The sequence below is a fragment of the Callospermophilus lateralis genome, chromosome 13 (genome assembly GCF_048772815.1).
Source record: "Callospermophilus lateralis isolate mCalLat2 chromosome 13, mCalLat2.hap1, whole genome shotgun sequence".
NCBI lineage: Eukaryota > Metazoa > Chordata > Mammalia > Rodentia > Sciuridae > Callospermophilus > Callospermophilus lateralis.
Window position 1 is genome coordinate 46,001,088 of NC_135317.1, and position 12,991 is coordinate 46,014,078.

The 12,991-nt window shown below is 44.4% G+C and overlaps 1 protein-coding gene across 15 annotated transcripts in view; it reads right to left on the reverse strand.

Moving 5' to 3' along the window:
• The window catches only part of Svil (supervillin), a 225,616-nt gene that overhangs the window by 8,514 nt on the left and 204,111 nt on the right, over positions 1-12,991 (reverse strand). For all 15 annotated transcript variants that reach the window (XM_076831667.1, XM_076831665.1, XM_076831666.1 and 12 more), the window contains 6 exons: positions 12,227-12,371; positions 11,561-11,837; positions 5,819-5,970; positions 3,289-3,394; positions 2,381-2,588; positions 1,026-1,159 (listed from right to left, as the gene is read on the reverse strand). In XM_076831667.1, the coding sequence (XP_076687782.1) occupies positions 1,026-1,159; positions 2,381-2,588; positions 3,289-3,394; positions 5,819-5,970; positions 11,561-11,837; positions 12,227-12,371 (1,022 nt within the window). The remainder of the gene's footprint in view (positions 1-1,025; positions 1,160-2,380; positions 2,589-3,288; positions 3,395-5,818; positions 5,971-11,560; positions 11,838-12,226; positions 12,372-12,991) is intronic.

A 12,991-nucleotide genomic window follows, 5' to 3' on the forward strand; every position in this document is an offset into this window, starting at 1 on the left:
TGATGAGCAACTTATCATCAATCTAACAAGGAAATGTTGGAAAGAAATGTCCTTAATCCCTGAACTCTGTGCCATCAGCAGTGGTGACTGTCCCCTCTTTGATGACATGTTCTCTGATGTCTGTGACATTCTTCTGACCTCACTTCTCATGTGTTCCATCTTTGTCTACTGTCCTTTACATGATGGGTTTTAGCTGATGGGCCTTTAATATAAAAACCTTGACCAACACAGTCCACATTTTTTTACGAGGCCCTTTTCTAAGGACTGTGTCCCTTACTTTCTCACTGGCATCTACCAGTGCCTGAAAGGTTAAGAGCTACTGCATGAAGCACAGGGTCCCATAACTGCTTCCTTCTCCTGTCTGCCCCTTTTTGGCAGACCATGGTCATACCTCTATGACTCTCTCAATTTCACAGGTTGCTGGCAATTTTCACCTGACCGCTTATTTATTAAACATCTACTAAGTATGCATTATTCATTAAGTGTCTACTAAATATGATTGACACTATCCTCCAAACCTTCCCTTCCTTCTGTGACTTCTGTAAATGGCAGAGCCCTGTGGGTGGCTCAGGATTTCTGGTCCCTTGTTCAAGTTCAGGATCCTTCCTGATCTGGTTCAGATGTACTCCTTCACAGAACTCTCACCTCTTCCCTGCATCCTGGCTGCTGGCCAAACCAAGCAGCATCTTGTTCTACTGGTTTACATCATGTTCTTGCTCATAGGCTTTCCTGGAATTTTCTTTTCTTCTTTACTAACCTCTAAGACACTGTGCAAATCCCATCTCTTTTCCTTGGAGCTGTGTGTGATTTTTCTTGGTAGAAAAAATCCTTTTTCTTTTCCATGTTCAGCCTCCTTCACATGTACCTCTTTCATGACACATAACAATTTCCATTTTGTAGGCCCTGGGGGGACATCCCCTAGGCCGGTTCATTGTGTTAGATACAGTGCATTTTTCAGACATGTTTACTGAATAAATTGCTGAGTGAATCTTAACAAGTGATGGAAGTTTGTGGCGGTGCTTTACCTTGAAGCATGCAGTCGTAGGCTTTCCTATCTCTTCTTCCTAAAGCGTCCCAGAATCCCAGTGGCTCAGATCCTTCGTCACACTCATGTATTGTCACATTGCTGCTACTGTGCAATCCTGCCTCCAGGGGACATCTGCGCAGAAGAAACGTCAATATTATAAGTCCAGAAAGTGTTGACAGCACAAAATTATTCAAGACTAAATCTACAGATCAGCTCACTATCTTTTACTTTCTAATTAAAAGCAATTTTTACTAATGAATGAAAAAACATTCTGTGCTTTATGACTATGTTTGTGTTAGAAAAGGAAGGGTCAGCCGGCTCCTGGGGAGGAATGTATAATTACATATAATATGCAATGAAAATAACATACATTTTTATAAATAACACAACTTTTTTTTTTTTTCACTATTTCTTGTCCTCTTCTGCTAGAACACAAACTTCGAGAACAGAAAGACAGGTGCCTTGACTGCCAAGTCCCCAGTTCCGAAATCTGTGCTTGGTATTATGTGGGTGCTCAATAAATATTTGTTGAACGAAAAAATAGAGTTCTTCACTATTTTGTCTTTGTTTTTTCCTTAGTAGTCCAAGTGGAAAACTTGACAAGGCACAAATGTCCCTGGATACCTCACTGAGTATCATTTACCATCCCTCCCTGCTCCACGGCCCAGAGTGATGTTCTGAGACTCTGCTTCTCTCTCTCTGCCTGATGGAAGGCCATGCCTTCCTTTCTCCTCTCTGCCCTCTCCATGCAATACTAAGTTTTATAGCAGCCGCTGTTTTGGTGCCCAGAGAACGAGCTAAACCAAACTGCACTTTGATGGCCTAAGAATCTTCCTCTCCACTTGCTTTTTAAATATCAAAGGATTCCAGGCTTCTCATTCACAAGTTGCTGGGCCATTTCCCTTGCTCTTCTCAAGGTTGTATTCCTCCCTCTCTCCCTCCCTCCCTCTTTTTGTGGAGACAGGGTTATGTTTTTTTTTTGGTTATGTTGCCCAGGCTGGCCTTGAACTACCGACTCTAGTGATCCTCCTGCCTCAGCCTCCCAAGTAGGTTGATGTGACTCCTCCTGGCAGATGCCACCACACCTGGCTCAATGTTACCTTGTATTGAGGTAGGTAAATACTCAGAAAGTGGGGGCAGCTGTCAGACTGGAGTCTTGGATGTCATGTGTGTCTTACCTACCTACTTGGGATGTCTGAGGTCCTTGATGTTGTTCATAACCATCCCTTGCTGAAGTTGCTCTAAGGACACTGGGCATCCATGGAGTGTCTTGGGAACCCTCTGCAGCTTGGCCTGCCTGTGTCCCCCAGGAAGCCCCTTTTGTGGAGAGCTCTGCACACACACAACACTCACTGTTCTTTGATTTTATTTGCTGCAGTCCTTCCAACCTCCTTCGTGTGGGCTTGCGCTTTGCACCCGTGCCACAGGTAAATGAGGGCCTTATTTACGTTGAGAACAACCATGGAAGTCCTGGACCTCAGGCTGCTACAGTGACAGGCCACTTCCAGCAAATTCCCTTCCATGGGAACTTCTCCACGCACACAGTACAGTCTCCACTCACCTGTAGGGGGCGTCAGCAGCACAGAGTTATGACTGAGCTGGGGACAGGGAAAGCTGCCCTTTCTGTTCCCAGCTGTGCCATCAAGGCAGCTACTACATTGCAGGGACTTAAGGGACTGGTGAGACTGAGGACCCTGCAGCCTGAAGTCATGCTGAGCAATGACAGCATGTGGTCTTCCCAGAAAACAAATACTTTTGGAATTAGAAGCAGGTTGCTAAAAGTCCATATTGCAGAAAAACCATAAAACCATTTTTTTTCAAAATGTAAAAATAAGCCAAAAGCTGTAAAAATAACATTCTCTCTCTCTCTCTCTCTCTCTCTCTCTCTCTCTCTCCTCTCTCTTTCCTGATATTGACTAACAAAAAGATTCTAATTTTTAATAAAAGATCTACTAATTTTTATAATTCTCCTAAATCCACCGTAGACAAGAGCCACCATGAGAACTCAGTTCAAGGTGAAGTGAACTCCAGTCTCCTGCATACAAAGGTAGATCCCAGAAGAACTTCCATGGGGTGACAGGGGGGGTTTATGAGCTCCCCATAAAGCTGATTTATCAGGCAAACATTAGGAGACTTTAATGGTAAAGCCATAGCTATATGAAGACAGACTACTAACTTTATTTAGATCCCCTTGCCTATAAAAATACCTTCTGGGAAAAGGAAAAAAAAAAAATCAAATTCCAGCAGTAAAAGTGACTTACTTTGTGCATTTTCTTCTTCCTCTTCCCGTCTCCCTGAGTGCACCACCATCCCCCCCTGGAAACACTGTAGAAAACAGGGGGGCTCCTTTCCCTGCAGAACCTGGACCTTCAAATTCAAACACAAATAAAACAGATGACAGTGATGGGGCTTTCAAAGTCACAAAAACAGTACCTGCCTATGGTGGAAAATCTGAAAAACATGAAGACATGCACACAAAAGTCAGTGATACTTCTGTCATCTGAAGATAAGCACTATTAAGATTCCTTTCAAGTGTTTTTCAGTTTTGTATTTTCTCCTAAACAAAGTAGGAGTGATATTTCCTGTTGCCTTATAACCTCATTCTCATCACTAGTTTTCTAACACTGAATATTCTTTTGAAACATGAATTTTGAGACTTTTATCTGTGGTATGGGTACAACATTATATAACACAAATAAACATATTTTTAAGAGAGTACATTTTTCAGCAATGACAATGACTAATCGTGACTTAGTAATTCTGGGAGGAAATGTATTCTTTGCAAATACATCTGCTACACTTTGGATCTTAACGATTCTCCAAAGGTCCATGTGTCAAGGACTTGGTCCTCAGGCTGGTGCTATTGGGAGGTGGTGGAACCCTCAAGAGGGGGACTGGAGTGGGAGGTCCTTAGGCAGTGGGGGTGTGCCCTTGGAGGGGAGAGTGGGACTCCAGACCCTTTTCTTCCTCTCTTTCATTTCCTGGCCTTGAGGTAAGAGGTTTTGCTTCACCAAATACCTGAACCATGATGTGTGGCCTCACCACAGCTAAAAACCAACAGGGCCATCTGATTATGAACTAAAATGTTTGAAATCATGAACCAAGATAACCCTTTTCTCTTCTTAAGTTGATTATATCAGTTGTTTGTTATAGTAGAGAAAGCTGACGCCCACATCATCCCAGCAGCTTCTCACAAAGCAATGTGCCTCTCCCACAGCCTCCTGTGCCTGTTCATGCACTGTCTCATCAGGTGTTAGCTGCACCATAAATAAGGTTAAAGTAGAATCCGCTCACTCTCACTTTGGCAAGACATTTTCCCTTAAAGAGGAACTATTTTGTCGAGCTGGCATTTGGGGGGCCCAGAAAGTTAGGAACAATTCACCTCATGAGTTGTCAACCTCAGGACCTGTTTTGTGCAGTCAGGTGCTGATTTGGGACAGCATTTCATCTGTCTAAAATGAATTTCCACTTGTTGGACTGACAAAAAAATGAGATGCTCCAACTAAAAAGATGAAGACTGAAAACTTTAAGAATGCTTTTGAAGGCATGATTAAGATATAGTCATGCTTGGCCTTTATTAAAAAAAAAGCAGTTGAAATTACCAACTATTAGGAATAAATTAAAATACAGCCATTGCTAATCACTATTTCTAACATGTGATCCATAGTAGAAAATATTCATTATAATTTTTTTTTTAGGGAATATGATTGGTTCCCAAGGCTGCGGAAAGCTGAATGAATGTGGCTGTATTTCTGGAGAAAATTTCTCTGCTCTCTTCACATGAGTGTGTTAATCATACACTCAAGATGGAAAAAATATTTACATAAGGAGTCAAGTTTTCTGAATTCCCCAGAGTCAACTCTTAATTGACCTTAATACGGGTATTCAAGGATGAGCTGTGTGGCATAGATCATCCAAACATTAAAAAGAAATTCATAAAATCTTGGATTTGGGCTGTAGTACCCAATAGGCATTATGCAGGTTCCGGGGCTAGAAGACCAGGACAGACAGTCTCTTTAATAAATAGATGAAAAATGACTATGTAGTTCTTAGTGTACTGAAAACAAACCAAATGGGGAGATTTGGACAAAATAAGGGTGATGTGAGCCAATACCTGCATCACGGGAGGTGTACAGTTATGCACATCTGTACATGGGGACATGATCCAGAGGGGGGAAAGAGCACCCAGGGCCTGAGGTGAGCAGGAAGAGGGCCCCTGGGTCAGTAAGCAGGCCTGGGTGGGGGGAGTGGGAGGAAGAGGATGGGGGGAGATGGGTGGGGACACCACAAAGGTACTGGAAACCACTGGGAGTTCACTGGGACTATCGTTTATGTGGCAGAGATGTGCTCTGATGTGTTCTAGAAAAATCACTTGGGGGATTTTCCCCAGGGGAGTACCCCATGCTCCACAGAAGTCTCTGACCTTTCCTTCAGGTGGATGGTGGGAAAATGGAATAGTTGAATTTTTAAGGCTCTGCAGGATGGCGGTTCTTCAGGAAATCTTTTCCTATTTTAGAAGAGGATAATGGCAACCATTGTATTTGTAACACCGGTGGAAACCTTTCAGAAACACTCACTGGCCATTCACACTTGCTTCGTGGCTCTCCCATTCACAGACAGTGTTTTCTTTCCTTCTGCTCATGTTACAATGCGTGGGAAGATGAAATGTGAGGCAGAGTCTAAAATCTACAGAACAGGACCTGGATTAAAAGTGCCCTGCATGATGCTGTCTTTGTTCATTAGAATCAGGTCCTCAGGAGAGTCCCCGAGTAGCAGCTCCTTGGGACTTACCTGGGCCCCCCTTTCCTCGTCCAGCTCCACGGTCATCAGAGCTGAGGTTCCCTTCTCACTCACAGTTGAATGCCGGCCTTGCCAGAAGAAATACACACATTTCTCTTTGCCAGTCACTCTTGCTGAGTGCTCTCCCTTTTGTCGACTTCCCACTGCGAACACACAGAATGGCAGAGGGCAAGGTGAGCCGCTGAGTCACAAAGAGAGAACACCTGGCTTAATTCTCCAGGGTCTGCAAGGAGGGAAGGTAAAGAAAGCCTGAGGGCCCTGGGCTGAGGAGAAGCCGCTCACAACTGGAGTCATGTCAATCATACTGCAGGAGAGGGAGGCCACCTTCCAGAGCCTCCAAGTATGAGAATGATGCTCCAAAAGGCCCTCTTGATACCCAAAGGAAAACATGTGTCATCCTAGAGGGAGGTGGCAAATCCCTCCAAGTGTGTGGCAGGGAGAAGCAGTAACTGGCAGAGCGGGACCATCGGCTCACACAGACACACACGTGTTTTCCAAATTCTGCCACTCTTTGGCAAGAATCAGCTGGTGGAGATATGGAAAACAACAGCTGGACCAGCTATCAAGGCAAAGGAAAAAAGACTGTTAAAACTATTCTAGTTTTTAAATTATTTTTTTTAAAGATGACTCTCTCAGAAATGGAAGAGATGCATTACTGATCTATGACTCTCACAAAATGATCAAGGATTTCCTGTCTGTCACCAGGGCTTGGCCAGGATGCAAGCTCACTGACTGTCCTGCCTCCCTGGCACCTCGTAGGCACTCAGTGAGAGTCTGAAGCAGAGGAGACAGATGTAGCGCCCTGCCCTCAAGAGCAGTCAGAGTCAGCTGGTTGAATGTCATTTTAAAATAGCATTTCAAACTACAAATCTCAACTGTTAGGAAGAGATCTCACTCCAGATTCTATTTATTTAGCACCTACTGGGTCCCAGGAACTCTTTAAGATACTGAGGCTATAATGATGAGCTAAACGTTTCCCTGTGTTCATTCTAACAAGCAAGTGAATAAGCAAAACAACTTTAGACAGTGAGAAATAGTATGAGAAAAATAGGGGGATGCTACACCCAGCAGGGTGGGAGACAGTAGGATTGCCTGTTGGGGGAAGGTGGATAAGCAGAGGCTGGAGGGACAGTGATCTGGATGTAGAATTTTTTGTTTTTGGTACTAGGATTAAACTCAGGACACTCAACTACCGAGCCACACCACTATCCCTATTTTGTATTTTATTTAGAAACGGGGTCTCACTGAGTTGCTTAATGCCTCACTTTTGCTGAGGCTGGCTTTGAACTCCCCATCCTCCTTTCTCAGCCTCTTGTGCTACTGGGATTACAGGTGTGCACCACCACGCCCAGCTTGGATGCAAAGTTTTCTAGGCAAAGTGAAGTCAGGAGACCTAGTTATTGACACACATGCCTGGGTGGCTCCCAGTAATTGGGGGTTGCTATCGATATTGAATATTCCCCAAAGGCACACAGGCTTGCTCCGGAGCCTAGTGCTGGAGGTGGTGGAGACTTTTAAGAAGTAGGGCCTAGAGAGAGGTCGTCCAGTTACTGGTGGCATGATTTTAAAGGGGACAGTGGGACCCCACACCTTCCTTCCTCTCTCTTCCCTTCTCTCTCTCTCTGTTTCTCTTTCCATGTCCCAGCCAAGAGATGAGCAGCTTTGGTCTACCATGCTCTCTCCGCCATGATGTGCTGTCTGTCACAGGTCCCAAAGCAATAGGGCCAATGAATCAGGGACTGGAACTTCCAAAACTGTTAATAAAAAACCATTCCTCTCTATTGTTGATTATCTCAAATCATTTGTTACAGTAAAAGACAACTGTTTAACAATAGAAGAACATAGTTCATGGTAATACACACATTAAAAATTAGCAATAACAGCTGGGTGCAGTGGAGCACACCTGTAATTCCAGTGGCACGAGAGGCTGTAATTCCAGCTCAGGAGGCTGAGGCAGGAGAATCACGAGTTCAAAGCCAGCCTCAGCAACAAGGAGGTACTGAGCAACTCATTGAGACCCTGTCTCTAAATAAAATACAAAATAGGGTTGGGGATGTGACTCAGTGGTTGAGTGCCCCTGAGTTCAATTCTTACTACAAAAAAAAATAGCAATAACTATGGGATTCTTTGGTTCTATATTTACCTCAATTTTTCTAAGAGTTCCATTCCCATCAACATAATCAGAATTGTTTTTGAATTTTAGCAATTTTTAAGTTTTTAGAGGTCAAGGACTAAATTTATCTGATTTTTGGCTCTTTGTTTAGCAAAGTCCTCTATTGCAGGTTTCATATATGATTGTAATAATTTTGACTAAACACAGCCTTTGGTACCATCGCCTGTGGATCCCAACTGATCAAGTTTGTGTAGTTTTAAGTGGGCAATGTGAATTAGGAATCATCAATGAATAGCTTATAAATACCCACAATTAATCTGGAAGCCATGCAGTTGGAATTTCTGCTCATTTAGATAGCAACACAACTTTGCCTTTCATTAGTAATCTCATTTTTCAAAGTAATGAAAAGCCATTGTGTCAACTGCAAAGAGATGCTTAAACAGACCGTAACGGTTTATATATACCTTGAACTCTGTTAGTACTCATTGTGTAAATATACATTCACACTGAAATAACCTAGTATTCTAAAACAGACACAAGTGCATGTGCCTAAAACAGAACTGGATTTCCTTAAAGATATTTGATAAAACCAACATTGCACCTATTTTCTTCAATATACCCAAATTAAGTTCTATACAAATAAATTTGTCATATATTTTACAGGTTAGTAATGTAAAGGTTAAGTTTCTATTATTAAGAGCATCTGGACTATAATCTTAACAGCTTGATCAGATGCCTCATTTAGTGTCGAAGCTTGGCATGTGCATGTTATCCCAGCAGCTCGGGAGACTGAGGCAGGAGGATCACAAATTCAAAGACAGCCTCAGCAACTTAGCAAGGCCCTAAGCAACGTAGTGAGGCCCTAAGCAACTTAGTGAGACCCTGTCTCAAAATAAACAATAAAAGGGGTAAGGATGTGGCTCAGTGGTTAGGCACTCCTGGGTTTAATCTCTGTACCCCTGCCCCCCGAAAAGTGTTGCTATATTACATCATCAAAGCACTTTCAAGAACAATTTTGTGGCTAGCAACTGTGTTTGGGAATCGCAGAAAACTGAGGTGTGAAGAACTAACTGCTCATGATCAAGTGGTCTTGCACCAGAATCCCATTTATTGACCACTTAGGAACAGAAACTCATCTATATCACTCTCTAGAGCAGCCCGACCCTGTGTTTCTGGGCTCCTCGAGCAGAGTCTCCTGATCCTGCAGGGACATGAGCCATTCCCTATAGCCTACTCTGCAGGTGTTCACTTGGGGCCATGCACACTGGCCAACATCCTTCAAGGGGATGACTGTGCTGCCTTTATAACTGCTGTTTTCTTCTCATCCCATCCTGGAAGAACACCCAAACCCAAATTCAGCCTAGTTTGCAGGTGCAGCAGCCCTGGTGGGGAATGAATGATGGGCGTGCTGGAATAGCAGTCACCTGGGGCCAGTGCCTCTGTGATGGCTACAGAGCCACTGTCAATACCTTCAGACCGTGCTTCTCTGCTCCCAGAGGGTTGCTCGGGAGTCTGGATGCTCCTTGCTCTAACTTAATTCTCTGTAGTTGGAGGTTTTCAAAGTTGCAGCTGTGCTCATAAAGATGCTGGGAGATGGCTGTGAGACACACATTAGGCTTACTCAGAAGAAATACAGAAAGAGATGGCCTGGGTCAAGTCAAATTATTATTTCCTAAGGGCCTCCAAGAAAATCATCTATGAAGGTCTTGGAAAGCTTAGGTTGATTTTCTTTTTAATTAATTCACTTCAGTATAGCTTTTGCATTCATTCTCTTTCTAACACTTCTTGCTTATAACTAACAGCTAAGGTTCTAAACATCAGATTGTGTTTTCCCTTTGTTGCATATAATCACACTTGCAGTTTCCTTCCTGCATTTTGGTAACTACAGGTGCCTTTAAAGTTTGTTTCTTAAAGGCCCCAGTCCCACAGTTCCACAGGTTAGCAGACCTCACCCCTCTAGCACACACTAAAGTCCCTGCTATTGTCTTCATTGCCACCAGCAGCACAGATTAGTATTTTAGTCTGCCACCTACACATTACATTGAGGAGCTTAGGTCCACTTTAGTGACTCCTTGGGAACTGCTTTTTTTTTTTTTTTTTTTTGGTAGCTGCATATTATTTTGTGTTTAAATGGAACTAAGTGATGCGTGTTCTCTGTACCTACAGTATGAACATGTGTCAGGCACGGTGCTAAACATCACAGATATCAAACTATAATGTTCTGTGAGGTAAGTTCCATATTTCCTATTCCCAGGTGAGAAAAATCAAGGCTCAGTCAGGTTCCATCATTTTCCCTATCATGCACAGCTGGGAAGCAAGGGCTGGAGCTTCTGATTCTCAAGCCATATGATTCTGGAGCCTGTAGACTCTCCTCCAATGAAGCAGCCTTGTTGGGAAAGAGGAGCAGTTCAGACAGCTCTAAGGAATGAGTTAGACGAGGAGCACCTCTCCCATTGGGGTTCTTGCTCAACACCCCACTACTGCCTGGAAGGAAGGCCAGAGCTGCCTGGACAAGGCTGTTTAGAAAGCCCCAGAAGTCTAAGAAAAGGAGTAACTGTCAAGTAGCGTTTGATGTTTGGTTCTGTGTTTGAATGTCAAGGACTAAACATAAAACACAATTGGGTGTTGAGTCAGCTCTGCTGCTAGGTCAACCCCGGCCTTCTCAGGGTCTGGTGACTAGGTCCGTTGGTTCCTCCTTATGCCAAACTCCTGTTCTCCTCACATCTGACCAAGGCCCAGACTTTGACTCCCTACTGCAGGGAGAGTAGGGACACACCCCACTTGGCTTTGAAAAAAGCCCAGCCTGGACTTCAGTGTCCAGCTCTGCTCTCTATTGGTGGTGCTGTCCTGTTCCTCATCTGAGAAATCAGCTGTGAGATCAGGGTAGGCCCCCAGCATCATGCCTAGGGCATGGAGGGAGCTCTAGGCCCACAGCCTGCTCTGCCCTGCCTTCTGCTCACTGCCACCTTCCAGTGATGCCCACTGTGGGCTGCCCAGGTCTTGGTTTGCTGTTTGTTTTTCATCTGCTGGCAGATCAATGGCCAAGCAGTCAGCTCTCAGCTCTCCTCATACACCCCATAGACACAGGACACAGGACCTCCCACTCCCACCCAGGCCATGCCCTCTGAGCAAAGCATCCAACTGAATGTTTTGCTACAGGGACCATGAAGGTCTCTGACTGCCTTTATAACAGATCCCTATGGCACTCTTAGGGCTCCAAGCCTCAGAGGAAAAGAAACTTGTCATTTTTTTGGTGGTGCTGGGGATGGGAACCAAGAGCCTCATGCCAGCTACAACTTCAGTGCTCCCCACACTCTAAAAAATAAATCTTGTATGTGTGCATTTACTAGCAATGGCACATCACCATTTAGTTCCGGTTTACACCACCCAGATGTGATCTATTTAATGTACTTAAGAGGCACACAGCCATGTGGTAAAGGAAGCAAGTCCTGACTTTCCTAGAAAACCCTGGGGGTGGGGGCAGGGAGTCCTTGAAGCCTATCAGTGGATCCCTGTGTGCACTGAAGCAGCTGAGGACACCCAGGTGCATGCAGGGCGCCCCACTCCACACAGTGCGACTCCTGCCTCTCTTTGTGAAGGGAACGGAGGCGCTCACTAACCTGTGGTGCTCACCATGTACTTCCACTTGACCACATAGGCGTCACCTTCATGGAACTGCCCGATGCTCTGCCGGGGGAGCCTGCTGTAGTCGAATTCTAGGATATGCCAGACATCCACGGAGATGCTGGCAATCTCAAAGTGCCTTCTGTCGTCCCCTTCCACCAGGCCGTAGCCACGGCCAATGTTCACCCCATCCAGGATGGTGCCGGCTGTCATCTGGGGCATTGCCACCATCCGCGTGACATCGTATGGCCTGATGTCAGTCCTAGGGTCTTCCTACATGGGGATATAAAAATGTTTGTCCAGTTACTTGTGATCCTATAGTCAGACTCAATGATGTTGCAATTCTATTTTTTTTTTTTTAACAGTGCTGGGATGGAACCCAAGGCCTTGCAAATGCTAGGCAAGAGTTCGACCACTGGGGTAGATTCCTGGCCCTACTTCAACTGCTAATGGGACCATGTGAAAGTGCAGCTTTCCCATGATTTTCAGGAATTTTGGCTGCATTTAGGGGAAGGATTCTGGGAGGCCTGAACCCATCACAACAGACTTTAACTAGAAATCATTTTGCTGTTCTCTTAGTGGCCCCTGCAAAGTCTTTTGGTGTCAAGGCCACTTGTGTGAGGACCCGAGTTAAGCCCTTTGAGGACTGATCCCTGGAATACCTTCTGCTGGACAAGATCCCCAGCGCACTTCTCAGTAGGTCTCTTCAGTTCAGTCCAATCGAGAAATTTCTCTTTGAACAAAATAGTTTCATTGTGTTCAGTAAGTCTCCCAAATATTGCCCAATCAGGCCGCCCCTGTCCTTTCCTGCAGGGTGGAGTGGACAAGAAAAGAACTCGGATTCAGCGATGCTAAACAAAGGAAAGCAAACATGGCTACTGAAAACCAAAATCAAAAAACACGAGTGGTAGATAGAAGCAATGATTCATTTTTACTCATTTTACCAAATAGGTGATCTGGTATTATTTTAGCCTGGTGCCTAGCAAGGCTTTGTGTCTGGAGCTGCACATCAGTGGCAGAAAGGAAAGGCACAAGGACAGGAAAGAGCACAGCTCACCCAGGAGGGTTTGTGTACTTTCGGGATTTTAGGATTTGACACTGTACCAGAGAACACAGGTAAATTAGAAAAAGGCAGAACTTGGAGCAAATAGATGCTATATAGGGTACAGCAGAGAGAAGAAGGGGTAGGTATTTCTTCTCCCTCCAAACCAACCTTTGACTGCGAATTGAGACCAAGATGCTGTTATCTCATCAAACCAATCAGCTGTATTTTCTGTGTCCTACTGTGCACTGTTTCCAACATTTCCCATTTTGTCCCTTAATTTTTTCACTGGTACGTTGTAATTATATATAATAGTGGGATTCACTGTGGCACATTCATACAAGCACATAACATAATTTGGTCAATTTCATTCCCCAATAACTCC